The sequence below is a fragment of the Eulemur rufifrons genome, chromosome 19 (assembly GCF_041146395.1).
Source record: "Eulemur rufifrons isolate Redbay chromosome 19, OSU_ERuf_1, whole genome shotgun sequence".
NCBI lineage: Eukaryota > Metazoa > Chordata > Mammalia > Primates > Lemuridae > Eulemur > Eulemur rufifrons.
In genome coordinates this window covers 44,297,760-44,324,739 of record NC_091001.1, presented here as the reverse complement: position 1 = coordinate 44,324,739, position 26,980 = coordinate 44,297,760, and the positions used below count along the sequence as shown (strand labels likewise).

Genomic DNA, 26,980 nt, shown 5'->3' with positions numbered 1-26,980 from the left:
AAACAAAGTAAATTAGGTTAAGCACTTCAGCCAAGTAGCTTTGTTTTGTTTTTGGCTGTATACCTGATACAAACTATAGCCATCATCTTCATTTAATCATAAATTAGTAGTCTGGATTATACACACTCAGTTTATCGCACGAGGAAAAACAGTTCTGTGTCTAAAGGGCACCTGAAGTGGATGCAACAGAAGTTACTGTTGGGAGGACAAAGAAACCCAGCTCTCTCCACTAGTGAGACTGAAGTTTCCCGGAGGAGGACAGAGCCGGGTGTTGTTCATCTCTGTGTCTTAGGGGCGCAGCTCATCCATCCTAAGTGCTCAATCATTGGCTGGACTCAGTTCTAGATTCAGACTTCATATATCTGGGGCAGAGGCATTTCCCATTCGTTCTTGGCCACCTGCTCCACATTCTAAGTTCTAGCTAAGAATAAGGCTGGTTCCTCAGGAGAGGCAGAGACTCCTGCTACCAGTGCCTTTCCCCCCTGGATTATATCTGTAGTCTAAGGCAATGATTCTAAGATCTGCTTTCCCCTAAGACGTTCCTGATGGAAAAGCACAAGTGTGGCCTGTGCCTATCAGAATAGGAGCTAGACAGTCGGGCGTTTGTTACAATACCTAAGCACACCTGAAAAGCTCTCACGCCACACCCTTCTCTGCCTCTGACCCTAGGAGCCATCGCCCTTAGTCCTCCTTGTCCCTCATCCCTCAAGTCCATCTGTCCCATTGGTTCCATCCGAGAATGTTTCGGACAAATCCATTTCTGGATTGATTAGGCCGTAGCCGGCTACGCTGCTGTAACACAGAGAACCCACACGGGGGCTTGGAGAAGACAGGAGTGATTTCTTTTCTCCTGTTACAGTCTAGCGGGGAGCGATCTGCCATCCTCACAAGAGGCTTCCTCCGTGTTCTGTTCATAACTCCTGCCATCTCCTGCGGCTAGAAATGGAGGCAAAGCGGGGACGGCTCCCCGGGGCAAGACCTGCCAGGTGCAAACCCGAGTCGGGCTCACAGCCCTCGGGCCAGATACAGCCGTGTTGCCCTAGTCCCTCCCAGGGAGGCTGGGGGACGAAGGGCCTCGCTGGGAGTCCATGGGCCACAACCCGGGAGCGGGATGACTAGTTCCCTGGGAGGCAGGAGAAAGCCTGGAGAATTGGGCAGTCCGGCCGCCCCGCCCCGTTCCCCCCTCCCACCAAGGCCGTGCGCGATCGCTGGGGAGGCGGCGCCCCCTGGTGGCCGGGCTGAGCCGGCCGGAGCACAGCGGTTTGCGGGAACCGGATCCCGCAGGGCTGACGCTGAGCCGACTCCTACAGGGGCTCACGCACCCCAAAGGAATTTACACAACAAGGTCTACTCCGTTTCTGTTTAACAGAGAACACGTGGAACAACGTACAGGTCCATGAATAGGTGAATTCTTAAATCATGAAACATGGATGAAACAATTACTGGTAAGTGAAAAAAGCCGGTTGTTGAAAAATATATATGAAACACGTAATTACATCCCATTTAGGATAAAAAATGCAATTATATATTAATATATATGATATACACGATGGTAAGTGGATAGATTTCGTTCCACTGTTACCACTGTGAAGTGGGTGTCAGACTGGGGGGGAATAAGAGGGGAAGGGGACAGGAGAAGGAAGCATAAAGAACAACTTTCAGCTTTTTACTATATTTCTGGATTGAATCCTTTAAATGACTATAGATTATTAAGACAAGAAATTCCCAATATAATCAAACTAAAAAAATTAAATTGCAACTCAGTATATTTAAAATACTTTAAGCAACAACAGATGTTAGATATGCAACGAAATGAGAGTGTCTGGAAGGGTGGCAGCCAGGCCCCAGCTCCTGGGGATGCCGGTGGCGATGGGATTCCAGAGCACCCACACCCAACACCAGGCGTGGGTTTAAGACAGGAATAGCCACCTGTCAGAGCAGACTGCTGAGTCAGCGCTGCAGCTGTCCTCAGCCTCCTGGGGTCCCCACAGTCTAGGGAGGGAGGTACCATTTGTCCTGAGTTTGCAAATGAGGAAATGGGCCACAGAGAGGTTCGGTGGCATGGTTGGTGGGGAGCTGGGTGTGAACCAGACAGTCTGGCCCCAGAATTCGTGCCCCAAAGCCCTTGGCTTTGCTCCTGCACGACACAGCCCTGAGGTCACCTTCAGAACTGAAGAACAGAAGTCCTTCCCAAGCTAGCTTCTGTTGCCACCCTGACACATGACGTGACAGACGGCTCAGGTCTCACTGAGAACTCAGATTATGGGATGTGCTACCACTGATTCCCCTGCCCTGTGGTGGGGCTGTGACAAAGCCCAGAAGAAAGGGGCACGCTGTGGTGACTCTAAAGGATTACATGTGCTCAACATGCAGTTGGGATCGAGAGTCATCAAATCCATGGAGACAGAAAGTAGAAAGGGGAGATGAGTTGTTTACTGCGTACAGAGTTTCAGTTTTGCAAGATGAAGAGTTCTGAGGTGGATGGGGGTGATGGATACACAACAATGTGAGTATGCTTAACACTACTGCACTCCACTCTCAAAAACGGTCAAGATGGTACATTGCATGTGTATTTTACAATTAAAATTTGTAAAATTAAATTAAATTAAATTAGTCCATTTTAAGTTTCCAGAAGAAGCATGTTCTTGTGTTGGGAGATTTCTAGCTGGGGAAAGTGACCTCAGAGAACGACTTTACTCAAATCTTGCTATAATTATTTTTTTTTTTTTTTTTTTTTTTTTTTAGTTTAACCAAATCGAAGTTTACTTCTTTCTCTTTTAAATTGTAATATGTGATATGAGTGAGAGCAGCAGGATGTGGCTCTGCTCCGTAGAGTCATTCGGGGACTCGACCATGTCCCCTATGATCCAGACATCTTCTTCCACACATGACAAGAAGCTTTGAGAGCATCCTTGCCCATTCCCAAAGAAGTAATTGCAACAATTATATTTTCAGATTCATATTTCCTTCATTTTGAATAAGCACAGTTTAAAAGCTACTAAAACATATTCCTTTATCATATTTAAATATTCATCATTCATTCATGTGCTGTAACATTGTAGCACAGTATTACTTTACTAGGATAGGAAAGTACCGTATAAAAATAAACAAAAAGCTTTTCCATACCCACTGAAAAGACTACACATGTACACACATGTGGACTATACACACTCCTTATAATGTCTTCACTGGTGTTCCTTGCCTTACCTTCGTGATCAGATCTAAGAACAACCCAGGCGAGGTGCAGCAAGACAGCCTGTCCACACCGCTCAGCTGGCTGCTCAGTGCAGGAGAGGCCAATCCACAGGCTTACCAGAACACGGAAGGGAACCCAGGCTAGAAAAATTATCTCTGGATAGCATATGCAAAAGGAGATGATAGCTTATCTTGGTTTCCAATTGTGGACCCTTGCAAGGCCAGGATCATGCACTATTCTCGAAATTGGGATTCTTGGGATATATGTCACTGGGCGAGAAGTTCAGAATCTCATCCAAGGACGGGCCTTCATCCTCTGGAGCAATTTCAGACTCAAACATCCGCTGTAGCAAGGTGTCCACAGTCCTGTACTCTAGGAGGAAGGAGAAAGAGGCACATAGAACCTGGATATGTCAGGGTTCCAGAGAGCACGTGGCCTGGGGAGGCCGTGGCTTTCCCGAAGAACAGCCCCTGAGCGGAAGACAGTCCTGGGCATGTCAACCAAACACTCCTTGAAAGGAAGGAAGCGAAGGTCAGGAAGGGATCACTCATCCGTGCTGGTGTGGCCCCCCACGGAGCTCCCCAGACACGGAAGGCCCTGAAGACCAAGGGGAAGGTGCTTCTTGAAGGATGGAGGGGGACAGCCACCTCTTAGGGGCCGCCTGCTCACGCCGCCCCTCCTGTAATCTGTGTTTTGTTCCTCAGGCTGAGCTCATTGCAGGGCACCGCAGCCAGAGCTTAAACTGAGATTCAGACTGGTTTGGGTTCACTCAGCCAATCGTTAATTCATTGAGTCAATGAAGTAAGTAAACAAATAGTTGTTAAGAGCCCCTATGCCCAGGGGACACTGTTAGGCCCTGGGCATACCAGGAGAACCAAAAAGACACGCCCCTGCCACCATTGAACCTGCAAGGAAGACAGGTGGCGACCAACATTTCTCTGGGAGCTGAGAGTGAGTCCAGGAGAGAAAGCAGCACCTGCACTGGCCCGGGGCAGAACAGAGCCAGGCGCTGAGCAGCTGAGGGCCTGTAGGACTGAGCAGCGGGCCTGGCGGGAGGGAGTGAGGCTGCGATGCTGAGAGACTCCAGGTGCATGGGCGGCCAAGGCCATGGAGGGGCCATGTCTTTCTCCTTGAGCAATGGGAAGCCACCGAAGCTCAGATCCGTACTCTGGAAAGATCCCACTGGCTGCTGTGAGGACTGAAGGAAGATCAGTTCTAGTTTTGCGCTCGGTTAAACTTACTTTTTGATGCAATTCTGCAATACAGTCCTTCCAAGGCCTTCGTTTTGTTGTCTCCAGCGTCCTTGGCGTCCACGTGATCAGTGGGCTTCCCGTCTTGCACTTCTTCCCTTCAAGGAGGAAGAGACAACACATGGTCAGGTCCCTCAGCTGAGTCCTGCACGGGGCTTCCCGGGCAGGGTCCAGCCACATCCAGGGTGCTCATCTAGAGAGGCCCCGACGGTGGGCACACAGGACCAGGCTCGGTGCTGCAGGGCACTGGCAGACCACACACGGGCGGGGTCCGAGTCTGCGGGTGGTCCAGGGAAGCATGCTACTCACTCTTGGATTCCCACTCCGAGCTCTTGAATCTTCTTCTCAATAGCAGTTTCTACTTCACTTTTTTCTAAAGAATATGCCACAAAGAATGCCTCCAAGATAAATGCTATGAAAATGCTGAGAAAGAGTAAGACGTAGAGGATGGTTAGGATGATCAGCCATGGTCTATGCGGCAGGGAATCCCGGCTCCAAAGAGTGTTTGAGCCCGAATAAAAAGACAGCCTAGTGTTGCCAAGAAAACGCAAGACAGGAGAGAGAAGTGACAACTGTAAAGCTTCTCTCAGGGACTGGGCACAGCTTCCATTCATCTGCAAAATTATTCTTCCTCTACATCCTATTTAACCAGTGAATATTAAGAAGAAAATACACTTTATTTTAAGGGGAAGCTTAGGCAAAATAATTGTTGGAAGATAGTTCTCCACGAATATCTCAGGTGTCCGCACAGTCTGGGTCCTCTGCACAAAAGCTTTTAGAGCCAATTTAGGGATGTTTTCTAAGGTGGCATTCCAGGGTAGTGAAGTCTCCCTCCCCACGGACAGTCCAGGGTAGCAAAGCTAAAGACCTTCCCAGGAGCTTTCCTTACATTCCAGAGTAAAGAAGGTAAAGTCAGTCTCTCTCTCTCTCTCTCTCTGGGTCACTCTCACTCTCGCTCTCTCAGGGACCTGACGACACAAGGTGTCGCTCCGGCTACTGCTCTCCTCATGAATAATGAACTCTTTGTCTCTGGCCCAAGGTCTCACGTCTTCTGTTGGCATATGCATGGCAGACTAACCTGTCAGCTCGCAAGCAGAGTAAAATCTCAGACTTTTCACCATTTCTGACTTGACAGATGACGACATACCCCAGGGATGTCACAGCACTCAGAGCTTTTTAGAGGAGGGTAGACAAAATTCCTAGAGCCTTTTCACATTTTTGCGTGGGCCTATGCCCCCATCTGGGAACCTCTTTATGGGCCTCTTAGGGAGGCCTTTCTCCCTTCTGCCTGCTCCATAATCCATTCAGGCTGCATAGGACAAGCAGGCCAGCCCAGGGCCACCCACGGGGTCTCCTCTTCTCCCACCCTTTCCTAGGATACTCTCTTGAACCAGAGTCAGCTGGGTAGTGGGGTGGCCAAAGCAGCCTGATGTGACAAGTGCTGGGCTGTCACCCCAAGAATTCCAGGCCCAGCTTCTAAGGGGGTCCTGACACCCAGAAAGCACCTGTGGGAGAGAGTCACAGTGATCACAGGGACTCAAAGGCAGAACCAGGGAGCTAGAGTCGAAGGTTCTAACTGGAAAGAGAGCCCTTTTGAGCGGGGACATGTCATAGCAGCTTTCAAATATTTACTGAATTCTCCCATGGAACAGGGGTCAGGACAGAACTGGAGCCAATGAAGAGCGGTCACCAGGGGCACATTCCCATCCCACCGGTGCAAGCGCTAAGGCCCGGAGCCGGACAGCAAGGGCGCCGACTCTCGCAGGTTCTCAGGAGCCCCAGCAGTGGGACCAATCTGAGCAGAGACTGGACAGCAGCTCGGCAGGGGTGCTTCAGGGGTGACTCAGTCCCCCTAGGGAAGGGCAGGGAGACCTGCTAGGACCGCAGACTCCTTCTGACCTGAACTACTTGTGAGGCTCTGAGGTGCATAACATACCCCGATGTGCGAGAGGCTGGGGAACACTATGTGGAGCACAAATGTGACCAGTGAGGCCCCTCCCTTCCAGTGGCTTAGCATCTCTCGGGGATATGAGACCCATATACAACCTGTACCAGGTGGCACAAGAAGGGAGGTGCCAGCAGTCAGATATCGTGAAAAAGGAGATCTGAAATTTGCAGCACGGCAGGAGGAAACTCACTTAACAATGAGGATGACGACCACGATGTGGAACAGGATGAAGTACAGCTTTGCCGCCTGGTGAGTCACCAGGGCAAAGCCATCTGCGAGGAGTAGGACACTAAGGAACCAGACCTTTGAGAAATTCGGGAGGTCCCCTGAGCTCGGAGATGCCGAGACGTAATCCTCCTCTGAGAATTCACTTTCAGCATTTCCCGGCCTTGCCCCGGGGAGCAGACCGTCCCCCCCCCACCCCCCGGATCACGCGGCCTTCTCAGAAGGATATCGTGCCACTGGTTAACCACCGTGAGCTCCATCAGCACCACGAACGAAGAGGCGAGGTCATTGAAGTTGTTCTTGCAGTACCTGCCCCGGGAAAACGCTGAACCCTTTAAGGCCGGGTTCCCACAAACCAAGGCATCAGGAGTGGTGAAATTCGGGTCAAAGAACTGGACTTTGCCGTGGAACACTTCCATGCCAACAATAGCAAAGGCGTAGTAGACCACCTAGAATGGAGACAGCAGGTCACCAGCAGGCGCCCAAAGCTGCAGAATCATGGGGCAAGGGGCGGGCAGAAGAAGTGAGAAGAACCACATTCACTAGTCTGTCACTTTCCCAGCATCCCGCAGAAAGGGTGCTATTCCTGTTCCCAGGGATGGTCACTGGCCCCAGCCAAGAGTTCCAGGCAGCTTCAGGAGGAGGGTGGGCAGGGATCAGACACTTGGCCAGTCTGCCAGGGAAGCCTGAGCTATCCATGGAGAGACAGAAGACACAGCCAGCTGGACCACACCTTGATCCCCCCAGGCTTCATTTACAAAGTCAAAAATGTAGCTGAGGCCAGGCATGGTGGCTCATGCCTGTAATCCTAGCACTCTGGGAGGCAGAGATGGGCCAGGAGTTTGAGACCAGGAGTTTGAGAGCGATACCCCATCTCTTCCAACAATAGAAAAATTTGCCATTTGTGGAAGCACGTGCCTGTAGTCCCAGCTACTCCAGAGGCTGAGGTGGGAGGATCACTTGAGCCCAGGAGTTTGAGGCTACAGTGAGCTGTGATGACACCACTGCTCTCTAGCCCAGGCAATAGAGCAGGACCCCGTCTCAACAAAACAAAAACAAAAATCTAGCTGATAGCATGTTAGTGGGTTAAATACTCAATAAATAGTTGTCCTCTAGGGAAAAAAATAATAAGGTTGGATGTTTACCTTGTTCTCTATACCAAAGTAAATTCCAAAGAGTTAAATGTAAAAAATAAAACCATAAAGATACAAGGAAAAAACATTGAATAGAAAAAGGCCTTACTGAGCATGATATAAAACCTAGAAACTATAAAATAAAAGATTAACAAGTATAACTATGTAATGCATTTAAACTTTTATACACCCAAAACCAAAACAAAATAAAAAGTCTTTATGTCAAAAAAAAAGTAGCCGACAAGGAAAAATAATTGCTCGTACAGCTTACCAAGGGCCTATTTCCTTAACAGGCCAAAGATCCCTACAAATCATATCAAAAATAAAACTAATAGAAAGATGAACCAAGGATATGAACAGGCTGTTTACCAAAAAATAAGCATAAATGGCCAAAAGAACGTGGACAAGATGCTTGGCTTTATGATAACTAAACAAACACACATAGAAACAACACAGAGCTATTTTCTCACCTATAGATTGGAACAAATGGAAACATTTAGTAAACCCAGTTGTGAGGGCTGCAGAGAAACAAGCTGTCACACGGCACCGGAACGTACACGGGAGCATATCTTTTGGAAGGCAAGTCGCCACCATCGACCCAACGTTTGAACCCATTTACCTTTGATCTAGCAGCCCCGCTGCTAGGACTGTGTCCACCAGGTACACTCACATCAGCACACACAGATGCCTGCCCAGGAATGGGCTTCCCCTTATCATCTGTGATGGCAGAGGCGAGACTGCCAGGGGTCTGTCAGCAGTGGGGCTGGGCACACGTTCTGGACCCTTCCCTCAGTGGGACGCTTTTAACTGTGGCAGAGCTTTCCTGGAGGCACGTGCCTCCCAGATCACAGGACAAACATATTCAGTAGAAGAACGTTGTGTAACCACAATTCGAATGGATTATCCCATTTGACTAAACAATATCCTGGATAGCTACAGGCTTGCAGATGATGTACTAGAAATGTTTGGGAAGAGTGACAAGACACTCTTAATCATGGTCGCTTCCAGGAAAGAGGCAGGCAGGGGATGGGAATGGGTGACTGATAGTCACCCTTTCAGTCTCCTGTGCTAATGGAATTTTTGCCATTATAAATGAAAAGAAAAATAAGTGCCCTGTTGCAGTGTCCACCAATATTCGCGCTCCCTCGTTCACAGCGTGGAGCCACCCCTGAGCGGGAGTCCCCAGCCCCTGTGCGGCATTGTGTGGCCTCTTTCTCACCACTGGGAATCTCAGGCAGCGGCTGGGCTCTGTCCGTAGCAAGGCAGGAAGGATCTGTGGCCTGGGTGCACAGCGACGTCCTTGAGACTCATCTGCTAGCTGGGAATACCCCCTGCTCCGGGGGTGGGAAGGCCCACCGGAGAGTTGGTGTCCACTTCAGCACCAGTGTACCTTAACTAACATATGCCCAGTGTTTCTAGAAACTGGATATTTTATAACAATGGCTACTAGACACCAATGAATCTCGCTTACTTATCCTCCCTTCTTTCTCTCCCTTGAAATGAGTCTTACTGAGAGTTGCTGAGGATGAACATCTCACCACTTATGTTACATCAAATAGCAACAAGAGCAGCTACTTACAAAGACGAGTCCACCAAATGTCAGCATTGTGGGGCCAATGTTGATTAAAGTGGTCACTATAACCCGGAATCTAGAACACAAAGTTCCCCCATGAGGTGAAAGGGAAGATGGAAAGTAAAACCCACACCCCGCCAGCATGCTTCCCTTCACACCCCTCCCCAGTCCTGAATCTGTTCTTTAAACGTGGTCAGGAGTTTGCCTTTGTGATTGTGTCAGAATCTGTCCATCCGCCCAGCTGAGGGGGAGTTAACTAGTAGTTTCCCCCAAAGCAGAACAAGGCAGGCTTGGCCAACCTGAGGACGGTTATTACAGAGAACCTCCCTGGGAAGACGTGGGTGGGTGTTGAGGCAGGAAAAGTATTCAGCCTCATCTGCTTTTCTCCCACCTTCCTCTCTGTCCGAATTGAGCCTGTTTTAAGGCTATCCTGGAGGTTTATATTGGCAACTGAACACTCTCTGGAAGAGCAAGCCAGTCCTCGGATGGAGCCATCTCCTCCCCAGACCTCCCTGAAAGGCTGCTTGCCTATCAAAACCCGATGGTGACGTTTATCCAGGCTTTGGGGTCAGATTTTATCCTGCTCTATCTGCCTCTGTCTAGCTGTGCACCACGGGGATGGGGGCACTTAACCTCTTGGAGCTTCCGTGTCATCACCTGTGAACTAGGGGTCATGAAAGTCCCAGCTCAGGGGTTGCTGGCAGGATTTAATAAGACAATGCTTGGCACACTGGAGTTAGTGTCTGCTTCCGTCAGGACTACCCTCATTCAGTCACTGTGCACGAAGGCACAGTCCACATCCGTCATAGGGCTGGAAATGACTGAGAGAATCCCTGCGGGGTGGGGGGCTGCCATGTGAGTGATCTTCACCATCCTCCCCCCTCCCCTCCCACTGGAGAACCCCAGGTCCTCTTTACAAGTTGCATCCTGGATTCATAGCAGTAGTAGATCATGTTTACAGTATAAAAGAAATAAAAATCTCAGGACCAGTGATGCAGAAGGGAAGATCTAGCCTGGAGGCTGTCGTGCAACACACCCTTCCAAATGAACAGCTGCTACTAACGTTATTCATCAGCCAGATCCCACAAGCAAGGACATGCAAATATAACGTTAGGTCTGCAGGCTAAGTCTAGCTCCTAAAACTAGAGTCTGTTCAATTCCAGATCCCACACTAATAATGAATTGCAAGCTTATCTTCCCAGGTGCAGAACAGAGACAAGATAAGACCAAACATTCTTCCACCTACCCAGCGACATCTACATAATTGATGCTTCCTTCACTCCCTATTCCTCTTCTCACATTCACCTTGTTGTATGTAAAATGTAGATTTCCTGGGCCTCACAAGAATCTAACCATTTGCCACCTCCCCCAAGCCTTCCCTTAAACACTGAAGTTCCCAAATTCTCCTTCAGAAAAACAGTCACAGATCTGTCTGTGGTTTGTGTTTTTCCTGGGTGGCTCCTTGAACTTGACTTAATAAACCTCCGTTGATTGAGATCTTTGCCTCAGTCACTTATTTTGGGTTGTCAGTAGTCAGGTGGCAAGCGTGCCCCATATGGGAAGCCCCCAAGCTTAGCCTTTCATACCACTCCCCGGTACCTCTGCACGCTGATGATGACCCTCAGCAGCCGGAGTATTCTCAGTATCAAGACGATATCCAGTATCTGCTGGCTGTTGTATTTTCTTGCTGGAAAAGGAACACAGTCATTTAACGTTCCGTTTTCTCAGAGTCTCTGGCTTTCCCCTTTTATTCAAGGACGTCTGAGCCCCTGTGGGTACCGGGACCGATGCAGCTTCACTTCAAGAACAGGTGATGGCTCCGAGCAATGAGGAAGCAAGTGTTGCCCGAATCACTTGCTAACCCTGCAAGTCGAAGCCAAGGGCCAGTTTTGGATGGATGACCAGGTGAGTTTTCAGTGTGATGGGCACCTACAAACAAAATCTCTAAAATACAGCCAAACACAAACAACGCCACCATCCCTCTCAAGAACATGCACCATTTTAACTAATTCTCTTGCATCCCCTCTCCCCCGCCTTAAGCATCTCAGTGGTGCACAGTGAATGTTCAACAAAGACTACGAATGGAACCCATGATCCGGGAGGTGGTGAAGCTGGGAGCTGTGGCACTGACCTGACTGAATGGTGGCGTTGGCCACAGTGGCCACCAGGGCTGCAATGATGATCAGCGTGTCAAACCTAATGGTGAGAAAGCAAAGTTACAAATCAAGGGATAGGCCTGCAAAGTCAGAAATAATGGATTCCAAGCCCATCCCCAGCCCAGGGAAGAGACGAAGTCCCTTCATCCAGCGAGTTTTCTGACAATGAGACCAGGGAGTGGGCCAAGGGAGCTACACAAGGAGCTGCCTTGTAGGGTATGATGTTCTAAGACTGTGATAATAAGAAACATATGTATTTGGTCTTTATCTGTGGTTCCTGGCCAGAGCTCCTGGAATCCTTATAAATTCGTAAGTGAAAGAGGGATGAAGGTGAAAGGAGTGTCTTTTGTCATTCATAACAAGCCCCTTTCAACCTCACCAGAGTTTACGTGGATGAGGTGATCTTTGGAAAGCCCCTAAGGATGGGGGCTGGTTGCCAAGGAAACTAGCCACGTGATTAGAGGTTGGAACCTTCAGCCCCACCCCTAAACCCCAGTCCTCAACCTCCATGGAGGGGAGAAGGGCTAAAGGTTGAGTTGATCGCCAATGGCCAATGATGTAATCAATCATGCATACGTAATGCAGCCACCATAAAAGCCCCAAAGGATGGTGTTCAGAGAGCTCCCAGGTTGGTGAACCCACAGAGGTGCTGGGAAGGTTATGTGCCTTAGAGGGCATGGAAGCTCCATGTCCCTCCTGCCACGCCCTGCCCTACCAGTCTCTCCTATCTGGCTGTTCCTGAGCTGTGGCCTCTTACAATAAACCAGAAATCTACTAAGTAAACTGTGTTCCTGAGTTCTGTGAGCTGCTCTAGCAAATCACTGAACCCAAAGGAAGGTGTCGTAGGAACCTCTGATTATAGCTGGTCAGTTGGAAGCACAGGTGACAACCTAGACTTGCAACTGGTCCCTGAAGTGGGGGCAGTTGCGTGGGACTGAGCGCTGAGGCTGTGTGGTCTGTGCTAACCCCAAGTACACAGTGTCAGAATTGAACTGAATTGTAGGACACCCAGCTGGTGCCCAGAGAGCTGGACAATTGGTTGGTGTGAGGAAAAAACCCACCTTCGGTGTCACAATTTTGTGAGAGAGTAAAGAGAACAGTTTTGTTTTCCTTTTTTTTTTTGAGACAGAGTCTCACTCTGTTGCCCAGGCTAGAGTGAGTGCCATGGCGTCAGCCTAGCTCACAGCAACCTCAAACTCCTGGGCTCAAGCGATCCTCCTGCCTCAGCCTCCCGAGTAGCTGGGACTACAGGCATGCACCACCATGCCCGGCTAATTTTTCTATATATATATATATATTTAGTTGTCCATATAATTTCTTTCTATTTTTAGTAGAGACGGGGTCTCGCTCTTGCTCAGGCTGGTCTCGAACTCCTGACCTTGAGTGATCCACCCGCCTCAGCCTCCCAGAGTGCTAGGATTACAGGCGTGAGCCACCGCGCCCAGCCTGTTTTCCTTTTTTAAAGATTCTTTCCAAATAAATACAAGATGCCCTGGTCAGTGATTCTAATTTTCGCTAGAGCCAGTTCAAATTGACATCACAAATAACAGTTTTTACTGAACCAAATGTTTCCCCGGCCCCTGGATCTCATTATAAGATGCCTCAAAACTAGGCAGATGGAGCTCGGAGAACTGTGGCCATATTCCCCAAATTATGACAGGGAGTCCCCACTGGCTCCCCAGGATACACACACTCACCAGTTCCAGAACTGCTTCCTTCCGAAATAGGCTCTGGGCTCGTATGTGTACAGCTTCAGGAGAATCTCGATGACATAGAGAGAAAGGAAAAGCCACTCTGCGTAGGAAATGAAGGGGTTTTTCTCATCCAGAGCAATGAATATGGCGTTTACTAGAATGATGACATCAAAAACCCAAACAAAAATCCTGGCATGGGGAAAAAGAAAAACAGAGAAATCCTGGTATCTGCATTTCAGGGAGAGGAACATGAGCCTGTTTAGGACTCTGCCCCCCAATACACACGCACTCGTCATCTACAGAAGGTTCCAGTGTGGCTGGGCTCTGAAGTTCACCTGCCTCCCGCTGCCCGGTGCAGCCCCCCTGAACAAGGAGAAAGCGAAGACTGAGGAGAGAGAAGAGAGCCATGGCCTTCCCAGGTTCCCCCTGGGCGCACAGCACCTGAGTCAGATGAATGCTTAGGCAGAATCAAGGGGCAGGGAGGTTTAGGGTCCATCACAGGATCGTCACACCCCTGCCACTCTTCCCTAGAAAATTAACATCCTTAACTAAGAAAGCTCCTGGAAACGTCTTCACCCCTAACGCACGTAGGTCTTCCAGGAGCCTGGCATATCCGTTGAGTGAAATGGGTGGAAGAAACATGTTAGCCGGGCTCTGGCTCAACTTTTCAGTTCCAGAGCAGGCTGCCCCAGGTAGCCCAGGTGCCAGCCCCCTGTGCCCCAGGGAATCCTACCTCTACCATGGCCATGGCTCCGGGAAGACAGAGGAGGGACTACCCCAGTGTTCCCTGTGTCGCCTAGACGCTAGGGCTGGGCGCTTGATGCTATGTGCAGACATGCTAACACCCACCACGTGAAGCACATCAGGAGTTCAATGTTGGAATTAACCGAAGAAAGCCTTGCCATAAATTAGGGCTTTGATAAATATTAGATATAGGCAGCTAAAAGGAATATTTGCCAATATCATAGGCTGAGCTACTTTCAAGGACTTCTGTACCATTCACTTTCATGAAACATTCAATTCAAAGAATGCAAGAGGCCACCAAGGCTAAGAACGAGCCTTTAATGATGGTGGTATTCCAGGCCACACATATTAAAAATAAGATCTCAAACCAAGATAAATGGCTATTTCTGGAGGTCATTTACTTGAAAATAAAAGAATGAATTGGTCTCGTTAACAATCATTCAAGCAACTCTAAGTCATGGGTTCTTACCATATAAGTCAAAGAAGCAAAGTGCCGTGTTTGCTTCAACTTCATATTTACTCTGATGGGGCTGGAATCTCCTGAATTCAGAGAGTGGTCATAGAGCATATTTATTCTGCATCCCTTGATTGTCTTAGGAAACATAATCCAGAAAGAAGCATCATCTAGAAGCCTGTCCTTTTGGCTAAGGTCAAACATAGTGTGTCCAGAGCCCTTTGCCTGCCTCCCTGAGACACCAAAAGCTGAGAGCAAGGGGTTGATTTGTAGCTTCACTGATGAAACACATTCCATCCAGTTGGCATTAGCAGGATTCCTCTATTTTTAAAGCAACTGGAGAGAAACTGGCCCCATCTCACTTGCCTGTGCCGAACCACCTTCTGGACCAAGAGGCTTGCAGACGACTGGTATAGCCGTGGCACCCAGGCTTCCAACGGGTGTCTCTTGATGTTGATGGTGACCACCTGGATGTTGAGGAGGTCAGCTAAGCGTAGAAAGTTCATTTTATCTGCAATGGAAAAACGACCCCCAAATCCATGGCCACTGTCACACTAAGGTACCAAGGGTAAAGTGAATTCAACACAGACTCTTGACTCTGCATTTCACAGGTGAGGATCTGAAGCCTCAGAGGGTGAAGGCCCAAGGCCAAGGGGCCAGCACACAGCAGAGCCAGCCTGTGACCCAGGCCTCCTGCCTGTCCTTACTCAGACCCCTCAGCCAACCCAAGGTAGCAGGATGTGGTTGTGCTCATTGGCAGATGCCACCGCCTCACTCTGCGCCCCCTGCTTTCAAGGTGTGCCCTGACCTGCCTTTCTAACTTCAACCCAATTTTCCCTTCCTCTCCTCGAAGTTTCCAAGGTGTGTGCAATCCTTACCCTTCTACTTGAGGCCCTGCCTTCTGCTCTGCTCCCTCCCCACCAACCCCATCCTTTCCTCAGGGAGTCACTCAAATCCACGGCTCCCATGATGAGCTTGCCCATCCTGCCAGGCCAAAGCACAATGGGTGCTTTCTTAACCAACCTGGACACACCCGACTGACCAGCTGACGGTCTCCAGACCTGCTGAGATCCCAGGGCCAACAGGCCACCCACCGCCCGGTGCACCTTTCTCCCTCCAGGCGGGTCACTGGGCTGGTTCCCAAATCTGTTTATGCATGAACTTCCAGTAATTATGTGTAACTTACAGAAATATCACATCAGTGGATGAAATCAGATACGCAGCGTGCTGCTGCTGCTTTGAAAACTACATTGAATGCTTTGGACACTCCAGAGAAAGTTGCTGAAATAAATTGCAGGTGCAAAGACTAGGGCAGGAGTTTTAAAAAACCCGGAAAGCTTCCCATTCATGGTGCCCAGCACACACCCAGGTCTCCACTTGAGTATTCAGAAGTAAGCATGAAACCCTCGTTCCACAGGGGGCACATATCACATTCTCATGTTGCCATTTTCTCTCTATGCCTTATGGCCCCAAGAACATGAAACAACATGAGTTCATTGAGTTAAATAAAAAAACACACTTAGATTCTTAGGATATTTCAAGTTTCCAGGTCTTTAGAGCTGGAAGGAAAATACACATATACATCTTAATGGCCAAAAACACGTAAAACCCATGCAGAGAGACGTGCAGCCTCATGGAATTAGATGACGTGCATGACTTGGATCCAGGGACCTGGGCTGCGTGAGCCCCACCATGGGAGGTTATGGAGACACTGAGAATCCAGCCAAAATCCCTGGCCATTCAATCACCTCGATCAACAGAGGGGAATCCGTCAATTTCACTGGAGTCACATCTTTTAAACCAGAGGATTCAGTAGAACAAGAAAGACCAAAGAAAATAAAAACCATAGTAATTTTGTGTTAAAAAGCAATCTGCACCCATCTGCTATTTCATGCTGTGGTTTAGAGGTCAGCAAACTCTATAAAGGGGCTGAGACCATATATGTTAGGCTTTGCAGTCCCTGTCACAACTACTCAATTCTGCCATTAAAGCACAAAAGCTCTGTTCCAGTGAAAACTATTTACAAAAACAAGCAGTAGGCCATATTGGACCTGTGGGCCACATTCTGCCAACCATTGTTGGCAGAATACATTATTTGCCTCATAATTCTCTTCAATAATAATTCTTTTCAGCCCTTATAAGTTTTGTGTTTCTCAGGTTAACACTAGATTTAAGTTTTAACACTTTCGTTACTAACAGACTTCCAGTGTTTAGCCTTGGAAACCACAAATCCCTACAACTGCTGACCAAGGGAAAAGTGAGAATGTTCACAGAAGGGCTGCTATGCCTTGCCTCTGCAGGGCTGAGACCGTCGTGAAGCATGCAATCCTGTTGGGCTTTCCGTTATTAAAGCTGTCTTTGAAAGTGTTACTTAAACAAAGAAGTCTCTTGGGACACCCAGACAGCAGACACTACTGCTATGTCCTGTGAAACATAACCTATGATTCCCCCAAAGCCAACAAATCTGATTAGCTATCTTCCTTAAAAACATGTTTGCCCCGGAAATAATATTTAAATTGACACTGCCGTTTTCTAAAAGGCAACATGCTTGGGGAGTGTGTTAAACCACACGCTCATTGGCACTGTCCTTTGCCACATCTATGGAGCTTTAAATAAAAGCTAGGACTGATGGATTTCTTTCTTCAAACTTAGATGAGTCTTGGTCTCATTTAATTTACAAATAGGACCACAACTCAGGTGACAAAACTTAGAAGGGCTAAGGACTGAGGACCTGGCCATCTTGGTGACCACAATCATGAGCCAGCGACTAAAGGCCAGGGCACCTGCGGGCGTCTGTCTCAGGAGGCACCTGCCCTCTCCTCGGACGCACCGGGGCAAATGCTCCCCAGAGTGTGTCCCTGGAGTGGCGCCAGCCAGTCCTCTCCTTCCCCACTCTGACAAGCCCTGTTTCGGAGTCACAGGGAAGAGGAAGGTCAGAGGCGAAGGCTTCTCACCCACATGGCCGGTCTGTCCCTCGTCGGAGATCCTTAAAAGGAGCTCCAGGTGGCCGTGACTCATGTCTGGTGCCACGGTGCGCACCAGCCGTCTCCACCGGGCCTCCCCGACCACGAACTCTGGGCCCACCTTGACTTTCAGAATATTGAACGCCTCTATCATTTTGCGACGCTTGAGGTACGCCAGCTTGCGAATCTCATTCTTAAAAAAGCAGAATTGTTTATGTTAAGAACAAGAGTCCAGAAAGTGTCACTTCCCTATGCCAACATGGCAAGGTATCAAAAGAGCCAGAGAGAAGTCACTGTGGGTTGGCACCCAGGCCCTCACCGCCCCTGTCTGCATGGACAGAACTTGTCTTACCAAGTTTAAATGAGGGAGCCCGTGAAGGAAAATCTGTGTGGTGAGAGACAGAGCGACAGGAGGCAGACAGCTCCAAACTCCACACTGCCCAGGAGCAGGGGAGATTCCAGAAAGAAAGGAAATCGGGTGTGCTGCTGAGGAGAGAGAGAGACCCAGGGAGGGGAAGAGAGATCTACCGCTCAGTTAGTCGAGGAGGAGAGGACGGGGAGAGAAAAGCCAGGGAAGTGAAACTAGGGGAGAAGTTGTCCAGGGAGGGAAGGACAGCTGGAGCCCGCCTGGAGCTGCCATCTGGCCTGACCACATGGAATGTTCCGGAAGCGGGGAGGCTCAACATCCATCCTCAGATTATAATCGACCGTCCAGCTGCCATGCCCATCTCTACTGCTCCTGTAGGTCTGCCACCAATATCATCATCATCACTTAATTGATTCCACAGCTAGACTGTGAGTTCTTAAAGGGCAAGGGCTGTGTCTTGATCATCGTTGACACCCCAGAACCTTGTATGGTGCCGGGCACATACAGCACGTCTGAGATATGTTTACTGGCTGAGGATTGCGGTTTAATTTCCAAGGTTGGAAATCTGGTTGCGGATTAATTTCCAAGAGGCACAGCAACAGTTCTGTCCAGCAGTGAAGTAGGGGAGAGGTCACCAGACCCTCTGCAGTGTCCTCTTTGGCCAGAGGGAGGAAGTGGCCAGGGAGGCCTGGCCTCGGAGTCAGGAGGGGCAGAGACTCCTCAGGACCTGGACAGGGCCAGACACCTTCAAAGGCCACACGGGCCAGATCTGGACCTGGCCCCAGCATCCCCTTCTCCTGAGCTGCCAACATTAAAGTTCTCCTGACTTCCTACTTGCTCCCAGTGGGAACATCCCTAAGCAAGGAAAAATTCAAAACAGAACCAAAAGGTCAAAAGCCAGGGATTGTGTCTTTCCAAACAGAAAATCGTCCTTTGAAGAAAGGCTTCTCTGTGCGCGTCTTACAATAAAAGAAACGGCCCGCAAAGGGGAGTCAAGGTGGGGGACAGTGGAGGGAGGGTGGATGAGATGGCGGAGGCATCCCCAGGGATTCCCAGGTACAAATTAATCCTCCTTCCACCCCAAGCACTCAGAAGCCTCTGCCCACCCAGCATCTCCAGGAATTCTGCAGACATAAATCAAGCAGGCAGGAACCAGGGCAGAAACTGTTGGCTTTAAGAAGTTTCTGCGTCTGTTTGAGGGGAGAAAGAAACTTGGAGAATGTTCCCAATCCCCAATCACACTCAGAACATTTCAAGGAACTACAGGCTATGTGAGCAAGAGACAAAGCAGCACTGGCCACTGCCCACGAGAGGACCGGTGCCCTGGCCACACCCTCTGTCCTCCCATCTCCTCAGACGCACTGTCAGACCCATCACAAAGACCGTGAAGAACCGGCCTGCTTAGCAGAAGGGAGCAAGACACCAAATAAGCCTTCAGATCCACCAAAGCAAACAGATCAAGGGCATTTCCCGATATCTAGCAAATGCGCTGCCTGCCCAGGCGCCTGCCCCCCACCCCACCCCGGCTCACGCATGCGTGTTACCTTTAGGTGCTTCCTGTAATTGTTGTAGACAACGGCCAGAAAGACGGACATGAAGATGTAGGTATTGATGATGATGTAGGTTATAAAGTACAAAGAATACCACCAATTGAAGTCATAGGCAGGCATCCTAGGAGAAAACAACATGTTTCACAATTTTTCATAGCCAAGTTCCACAATGCATACCAGCCGGACCTTAGGCGACATCCCACGTGCACAGTCCCTGTGCACGAGGCACCAGAAACCTCCTGCAAAGCTCACTCTCGCCATATGGTGCGATGGGGCCTCAAAGCCGGCACCATCCCTAAAGCTAAACTGCCCCCTCTAACCCCGCCTTTCCGAAATTCTTAGCACCTTCCAGAGGTGCCAACTTCCAAAGCGCATAGGACCTTGGAAATCTCCCAACACAATTCTCCCCCTCCAAAACGAGGAAATCGAGGCCTAGAAAGGAGAGAGACTTGCCCAGAATTACAGTGTGGCTTTTGGAAGTGGGCTCTGCAGGACACCAGACTGCCTTGGCTGGGGGCAGATCCATCCTGGGATGATGAGAAGGAAAGGAACCCTGTTAATAATCACAGCCAGACAAGAGGCCTAAATTGGGACATGTGCTCACTCCACTTTTAATGGGAACTGGATTTCCCACAGGGGAGCTGGCACGGCTGGCAGCCGGGGTCTGAGGGGAGGACCCAGGAGAACACCGGCAGGGCCAGGGCCAGGCCCAAGAGTGAGCAACAACCAAGAACGAGTTGACCTGATGGTCCTACACGTCGTGAGATGACAGGAAACCTGCCTCCTCCCCCAAGTGCCCTGTTGGAGGAGTGCGGACTGGCGTTTGCAGTTAGGCTCTGCCCCCAGCTCTGGAGCTGAAGAGCTATCTGCTCGGTGTAGCGCCGTTTGATAACTTTACCCCTATGCACAAGGTAAATCCGTAACGAGTAGACATTAGGAAAAAACCGCATGAGGATTTTCCTCCTGAGTAATATCCGCATGTGTGGAGAACTGGCATTCTGGGGGGAAGGCGGCAGCTATTGATGTTTACATTTCTTTCCCGTTTCGTGTAGCCAAAAACCCATCAATGCTTAGGAGAACCAGCCGCGATTCCTTTACGAAGATGGCTTAGGACTCTAAATTCAACACTCAAGGAAGATCCCAGAATAGAAAGTGGGCTCGAATATTAAGTGTCACATCTCAAGAGATGTCTCCTGTTGCTTTCAATTGTAAAAGAATTCACTGAAATTTAGTTTTAAATAGAGAAGACAGGCTATCAGTAGTGTAAAATTTTATATTCTTCAAATTTTTTTACAATGAATAGGACTAAATAGAAAATCACTCGTTTTCCTCTCTCAGCCTTGCTCGTGTCAGGAGACAGCTGCTTTTAATAATTCTGTTATGGTAACATGTCCATGAACATGGATCAGGATGCACATACATGACGTCAGGGCTGTTTGCTGTAGTGACCAGCACGTAGAGCTCAAACGCGACTTCCAGAATGTTTTCGAAGTAAGGCGATCCCTCCGCTGTTTTCAGACCCCTAAAGAGGAACCAAAAACACCAAGTGAAAACCACACACATAAATTAAGCTGTGGTTTCTGAGATGTTTTTCCCCTTTCAAGACCACTCTTAGAGTGTTTGAACGAGGAAGACAGTGTCTGGTGACAGACTCTGCCATGAACAGGCTTAACCCAAATATGGGAGAATTCACGGGCAGAAATTCCAAGAAGTGTACTCGCCTATCTCCAAACAGCTTCAAGGCCATGAGCGAGAAGACCAGCATGCTGAACGTGAACAAGAGGAAGACATAGAGGATGTCAGGCAGAGTGTTCCGGATGCTTCGGAAAGCCCTTCGGATCTAAGAACACAAAATTTAGTTTCATTTACAAGAAATCGGCTGAGTTTCTGCAAAAACAAAAAAACAGATCATCACATATCCTAAATCGTATCCTTACCTGACGACTTTCGGGGAAGTTAATTAGGAAGACTGGCCTCAAGGCCCGCGACCACCTAACGCTGCGGATGTTAACAGCTCCCAGGGACCCATAGAGAATCAGGTCAACCAAGGTCAGCTGTGAGACACATGGGACAGAGATGTCAGTTCTACCCCGTCAAAGGACAGAGAAAGTAACAGTGTGGAGGTGTGTTTACCGACCCAGAAGGAAAGTCACAATGTTATGTGAAAAAGCAAGTTTCATAAACAGCACAATTTTAATTTTGTGATATAACATTAACAGTACCTAATGTTTGAGGTTTTACTACATGTTATGTAGCATAAAAAGCACCTTTTGTAGATTATTTGATTTTAGCCACACCACAGCAATTAGGTGGGCACTATTCCTGGATGGAAGGGCTTGAGGCACAGAGAGGGTAGGCACGTGGCCCCAGTCACACAGCCAGTGAGGCGCAGAACTAGGACTCGAACCTGCACTGTCTGATGTCCCAGCCCTTGCTATTAACCCCACTGCCACGTGCTTCCACACTACAGCCTGGTGACATTTTCTTCTATCTGATGTGTAAAAGAAAGGCTGTCTAGCCTACCAACAGGTGAGAAGATCTAGAATACGGAAAATCCTTGTTTATCCTTATTGTCAGGTTTGTGGGCAAAAGATCAATGTGAGGATGGGGCAAAAAAAGAACCTAGAGTATTTTAGAAAAATATAAGTAAAAAAAGAAGGAGGGGAGGAAACAGCCCCAGAAACATCTTGAGGGGACTTGGGGAGGCCGGTGTGAGAGAGAAGGGAGGGAACCATGACGATGAGGACTGTGGAACTGGGCGATGGGAGACAGAGCCACCAAGCAAAGGGAAAGCAGCCAGGGAGTCGCTGGGAAGAAGAGGCGGGTTTGGTCCCACTGCACAGGAGCTGAAACACCGCTGCGGGAAGGACCAGCAAGCAGTCCGCCACAGAGTAAGGAAGCTCGGAGGGGAAACCAGTATCAGAGACAGCATGGGGACCTTGGCCTACCGGAAGTGTTCATAGAAGCTCTGAGAACAGATGACTCTCAGGGTAGAGTGCCAAATAGGAAGGGCAGGGGCGTGTAGACAGAGCTTCAGGTTAATTGCAAAGAGCTATGGCTCCAGCATGCTGGTCACCGTACTGATATGCTAATTGTAATAGAAAGTACCCTCATCATCACTAAAGTAGTCTCTGCCCAATACAGGGGTATTTCAGAATGTATTGCCCTGCTTGGCATATATCCTTCCAGATTTTTCTATGAATATATATAACATTCTTTCCCTTTATTCTTTTTAACCAAGATGTGATCCAACTGTATTTGTTGACTTGCTCTTTTGACTTAATAGATGGTAAGCTCTCTCCTTGGTAGTAGACACAGATCTGCCTTTAACACTATTTTAAAAGGCTGTATCATATTTTGTTTAACACATATCAGTTGTATCTATTGTCAGGAAATTAAATTGTTGCCAATTTTTCAATATTATGAACAAGTCAGCCAGCACCAATTTTGTGGCTAAATCTTTGAATGCATCTTGCTTTCTTATAGATTAATTCCCAGGAACGAAAGTCCAGGATTTGAGTGTATTCACTGTTAAGGATTTTGAAAGGAACTGCCAAACAGCCCATTCCAGAAAGATAGCTTCATTCCTCTCTCCAGTAGGGTATAAGATTTGTTTTCTCTCTATCTTGCTGACATTGTTTTATAGGCAACACATGGTATTTTATTATTGTTTTAGTCTATATTTTTTAGTTAGTGAAGTTAAACATCTTTCCTATCAGCCATTTTGTATATTTCTTCTTTATGAGTTGCCTTCACCTGTTTTCAGCACAATTATCTATTGGGGTATCTGTCTTTTTCCCACTTTCATTTGGAAGTGCCCTTGTCACGTTAAAATATTAACACTGTCACATTTGTCCTTGGGTTTGTAGTTTGCTTGCAGCTGTGCTCATGGTGTTTGCTATGGTGAAGCGTTGCTGTTTTTCCTTCTTGGCTTCTGCCTTTAGTCACAAACTCTCATAGGTGCTACCCTGAACACTCACCACTATGGTTACCATGATGCAGATGTTTTTCGTATCCTTCCAGAAAACCATTTGAGGAGTGACTTTTGCAAAATGCACCAGTCTCCCAAAGAACGCAGTCAGGCAGAGCACTTCTGCTATCGAGGTGGCCTGCAAGGACGAAACAGAGACTGAGCGCAGTGGCCTGCCATTGGGAGGCGCAGCTTTAGGGCTCCCGTTCCCTCCTCCGCCTGCACCCTACCTGTCCCGCCTGGCACACTCTGAGAATTAGCCACGTCCCTTAATTTTACGGCAAATTGTGGCAAAATTCTCTGCTGGTTAGAATGGTTTCTATCTCTCAAAAGGAAACCTGCCCCTGAATCACAAATGCCACAACCCATACTGGAGGGACTTCTTGGGAGGGGCTACATAAGCAGGCTGAGGACCAAGAATGCATTCCCCACAAAAGGGGGAGGTCAGAGGCAGGCATCTTCTATGCTCTCAAACTTCCCACGTTCAGATTCAGAATAGACATCAAGAAGTCCCATTTCTCTAACATAATGTTAAGGAAAATCCCCAAAGATGTGTTTGGAAATAGTGGGTCATTCCTTAAGCATCACTGCCACTGCAGCCCTGTGTGTATTAGGTTGGTTACAGGCAGGGATGGAGCCCTCTGAGATCCAGAGCAAAGTCCTGACCCGCCTCCCTCCATAGGCTGCGGGGCACCAACTCCTAACTCTCTAGAGCCAATTTGCAGCCCAGAATTTGCCCAAGATTGCTGTGATGCAGTAACACCTCCCTAACAAGGACACGTTCCTCCATCAATAGGGAGAAGAGGGTGGCAACATGGGAAGAGATGGGGAAAGAAGCAACTGGCTTAGGCTAGGAAGAGGCAAAGATCATGAGGGCTGGAGGGAAGGGACTCTCAAAGGGACAGGGGAAGGGCCTGAAAGCAGCTGATGACACAATCATCTCTCCCTTCCTGCAGCTGTTCACCCTTGAAGAGCTATAGAGACCCACTGCCAAGGCCAGGCTTCCAAAAGGGCCTGGGGCAATTCCAGGACATCCTTGCTGAAAACAAGGCTTGCTTGGTAATGCTGGAGCAGGGCCAAAGCCCCTCTACCACGGTCGACTTCAGAGACTTACAGTACAAATGCTGGCTGAGGGAACACTCTGAAACCCAGGCAGCCAGCCCCAAGCTGTAAGTGACCAATAACACACAGAGGGGTGAGGACTCGAGAAACGAGGCAAGTGGCTGAGAAGACAACTCTGTGGGATTCCCGTCTTGGCCAGGGGGGCCAGTGTTGGGGAGGGACAGACAGCACTCTGTCCAGGACTGTGAAAGCACAGCTCTGCTTCTTCAGACTTTGTTTTGACAGTCACTGGGCTAAAAGTCTTCTGTCCAGAGGATTCATTCATTGCAGGATCTTTATCGTGGGGAAGGTGGTGGACGTCACTGTGGCAGCCCCCAACAAACCATACTTCCGGTTTTCATCCCCGGTGTGGTGTCCTCCCATGTTGACTCAGGGCGTGGGCATGTGATTGGCTTTGGCCAACAGGGCATCAGCAAGGGTGATGCAAGCAGAGGTTTGATGGTGCCTACACGCCGGGATGCTCCTTTCTGGACCCAGCCACTCACCGGGAGAAGCCTAAGCCACATGGAGCAGCTGTGTACAAGAGAGCTGGCACGCTCCGGCCCACAGCTGCAGCCAGCAGCGCCTGCCAGCCACATGAGAGAGCCATCCTGGGTGTTCCCGGCTCCAGAGATCTACAAAGCTCCCAGATATCTACCACCCCAGCCAACACCACCTAAGCAGAAAATCTGCCCAGACGTAAACCTTACAGTAACCCCATAAAATGTGCACTGCTGTTATCAACCCCTTTTTAACAGATGAGGAGGCCGAGCCTTAGAAAGTGGTGTCACTTGTTCAAGGTCACTCCGCAACAAGGGTAGAACTAAGCCTCAAGCCCAAGTCTGTCTGATGTCAAAGCTATTGCTTTTTCATGACCACACAGACCCTTCCTTATTCTTCCATGTTTCAGTCACCTATTACTATGTAACAAACACTTAAAACAGCCTCCCACAGAATCATGGCAGATAACAAAGGGCTGTTGTTGTTTAAAGTTAGGGGTTAACAATAGACTTTTTCCATTAAAAGGCCAAAGAGTAAATATGTTAGACCTTGCAAATCATATGGTCTCTGTCACAACTATTCATCTCTGTCATTGTAGCTTACAAGCAGCCCGAGACAACACGTAAATGAGTAAGTATGGCTGTTTCAATAAAACACTCTTTGCAGACACCAAAATTTGAATTTTATACAATTTTCATGTGTCACAAAATATTGATATTCTTTGAGTTTTTTCTAGCCATTTAACACATTGACTGCCAAGTGAGTTGTATTTAACTCAGGCTTGTTTTGAGCCCGGGGCCACCTGCAGCAAAACCCTGCAGCTGGTTCGTGAAAATCTTACTGGTTGCTGTTCTTATTGTTACAATTAGCATTGTCAATTTAATTCTAAAAACGTGGATCGCATTGCATATAACTGACACACTGAAAACAATAAAAAATAACAAATTAGAAAGGATTGGGTTTTTTTACTAAAACACCATGGCCCCAGGGGAAAAGAATGTTTTTCTAGAGTGGCAGTCAAGATGTTAAAAAATGTAAAAACCATTTATCTTAGTTCATTTAAGCTGCTATAACAGCATACCACAGACTGGGTGGCTTATCAAACAACAGAAATTTATTTCGTACAGTTCTGGAGGCAGGAAGTCCAAAATCAAGGCACTGGCCAATTTGGTGTCTGGTGAGGCCCCGCTTTCAGGCTCGCAGACAGCCACCTTTGTGCTGTGTCCGCACACGGCAAAAGGGACCAGGGAGCTCCCCGAGGCATCTTCTATAAAGGGACTGATCATATTCATGAAGGCTCTGCCCTATGGCTTGGTCACTGCCCAACGGCCCCGTCTCCAAATACCACCACATTGTGGGTTAGGTTTTAACATTTGCATTTTGGGAAGATATAAACATTCAGTTTTATAACACGATTCTTAGCTCATGGGCTATACAAAAATAAGCAGCAGCTGAATTTGGCCCACAGGCCATAGTTTACTGACCCCTGTTTTAAATGTTTGGGTTTTGGGGTAGTTTGTTACATAACAATAGGTGACTGAAACACGGAAGAATAAGGAAGGGTCTGTGTGGTCACTAAAAAGCAATAGCTTTGACATCAGACATACTTGGGCTTGAGTTTTACTTCTACCCTTGCTGCCAAGTGATCTTGGACAAGTTACCCAACCTTTCTAAGGCTCAGCATCCTCATCTGTCAAAAAGGGGGATGATAGCAGGAGTGCACATTTCGTGGGGTTACCGTGACGCGTAAGGAGCATTCAGAGCCAGTGCTTGGAGCACCCAGCAGACAGTAAGCAGGGAGCAAATGACAGCCATTAAGACAGGGGCAAGAGCAGTGATGAATGGGAAACTCACATGAGCAGGACGGAAGTTTATTATTTAGATCCCTTGGGATTAGTGGTTAATTTGATATATTATTCAAAACACCTATGATCAGCTACTAAGCACCAATAATGATTTATGACTATGAAAACTGAAAATGTGGCACGTACAAGTCGAATGTTACACTCTATGGGAACGTCATGTGCTTGGCGTTAAGTAAATATGCTTTTCAAACATCGTTTGTACCATCTCTATCTGATTCTTCCTTGTGTGCACAGAAGACCAAAAACTTCCATTCTACTTAAAATGCCTTATGATTGAAGCATCACCTCGG

The 26,980-nt window shown here is 48.4% G+C and overlaps 1 protein-coding gene across 1 annotated transcript in view; it reads right to left on the bottom strand.

The window, feature by feature from the left end:
- Positions 1-3,422: 3,422 nt before the first annotated feature.
- Positions 3,423-26,980, bottom strand: part of LOC138400139 (two pore calcium channel protein 1-like) — a 34,622-nt gene continuing 11,064 nt past the window's right edge. Inside the window, exons 4-19 of the mRNA XM_069495016.1 lie at positions 23,234-23,362; positions 21,191-21,307; positions 20,975-21,093; positions 20,674-20,775; positions 19,248-19,374; positions 17,328-17,529; positions 14,740-14,884; positions 13,179-13,364; positions 11,457-11,521; positions 10,925-11,012; positions 9,332-9,401; positions 6,849-7,068; positions 6,585-6,675; positions 4,756-4,869; positions 4,438-4,544; positions 3,423-3,568 (exon numbers count right to left, since the gene is read on the bottom strand). Of these exons, the coding sequence (XP_069351117.1) occupies positions 3,423-3,568; positions 4,438-4,544; positions 4,756-4,869; positions 6,585-6,675; positions 6,849-7,068; positions 9,332-9,401; positions 10,925-11,012; positions 11,457-11,521; positions 13,179-13,364; positions 14,740-14,884; positions 17,328-17,529; positions 19,248-19,374; positions 20,674-20,775; positions 20,975-21,093; positions 21,191-21,307; positions 23,234-23,362 (2,028 nt within the window). The remainder of the gene's footprint in view (positions 3,569-4,437; positions 4,545-4,755; positions 4,870-6,584; positions 6,676-6,848; positions 7,069-9,331; positions 9,402-10,924; positions 11,013-11,456; positions 11,522-13,178; positions 13,365-14,739; positions 14,885-17,327; positions 17,530-19,247; positions 19,375-20,673; positions 20,776-20,974; positions 21,094-21,190; positions 21,308-23,233; positions 23,363-26,980) is intronic.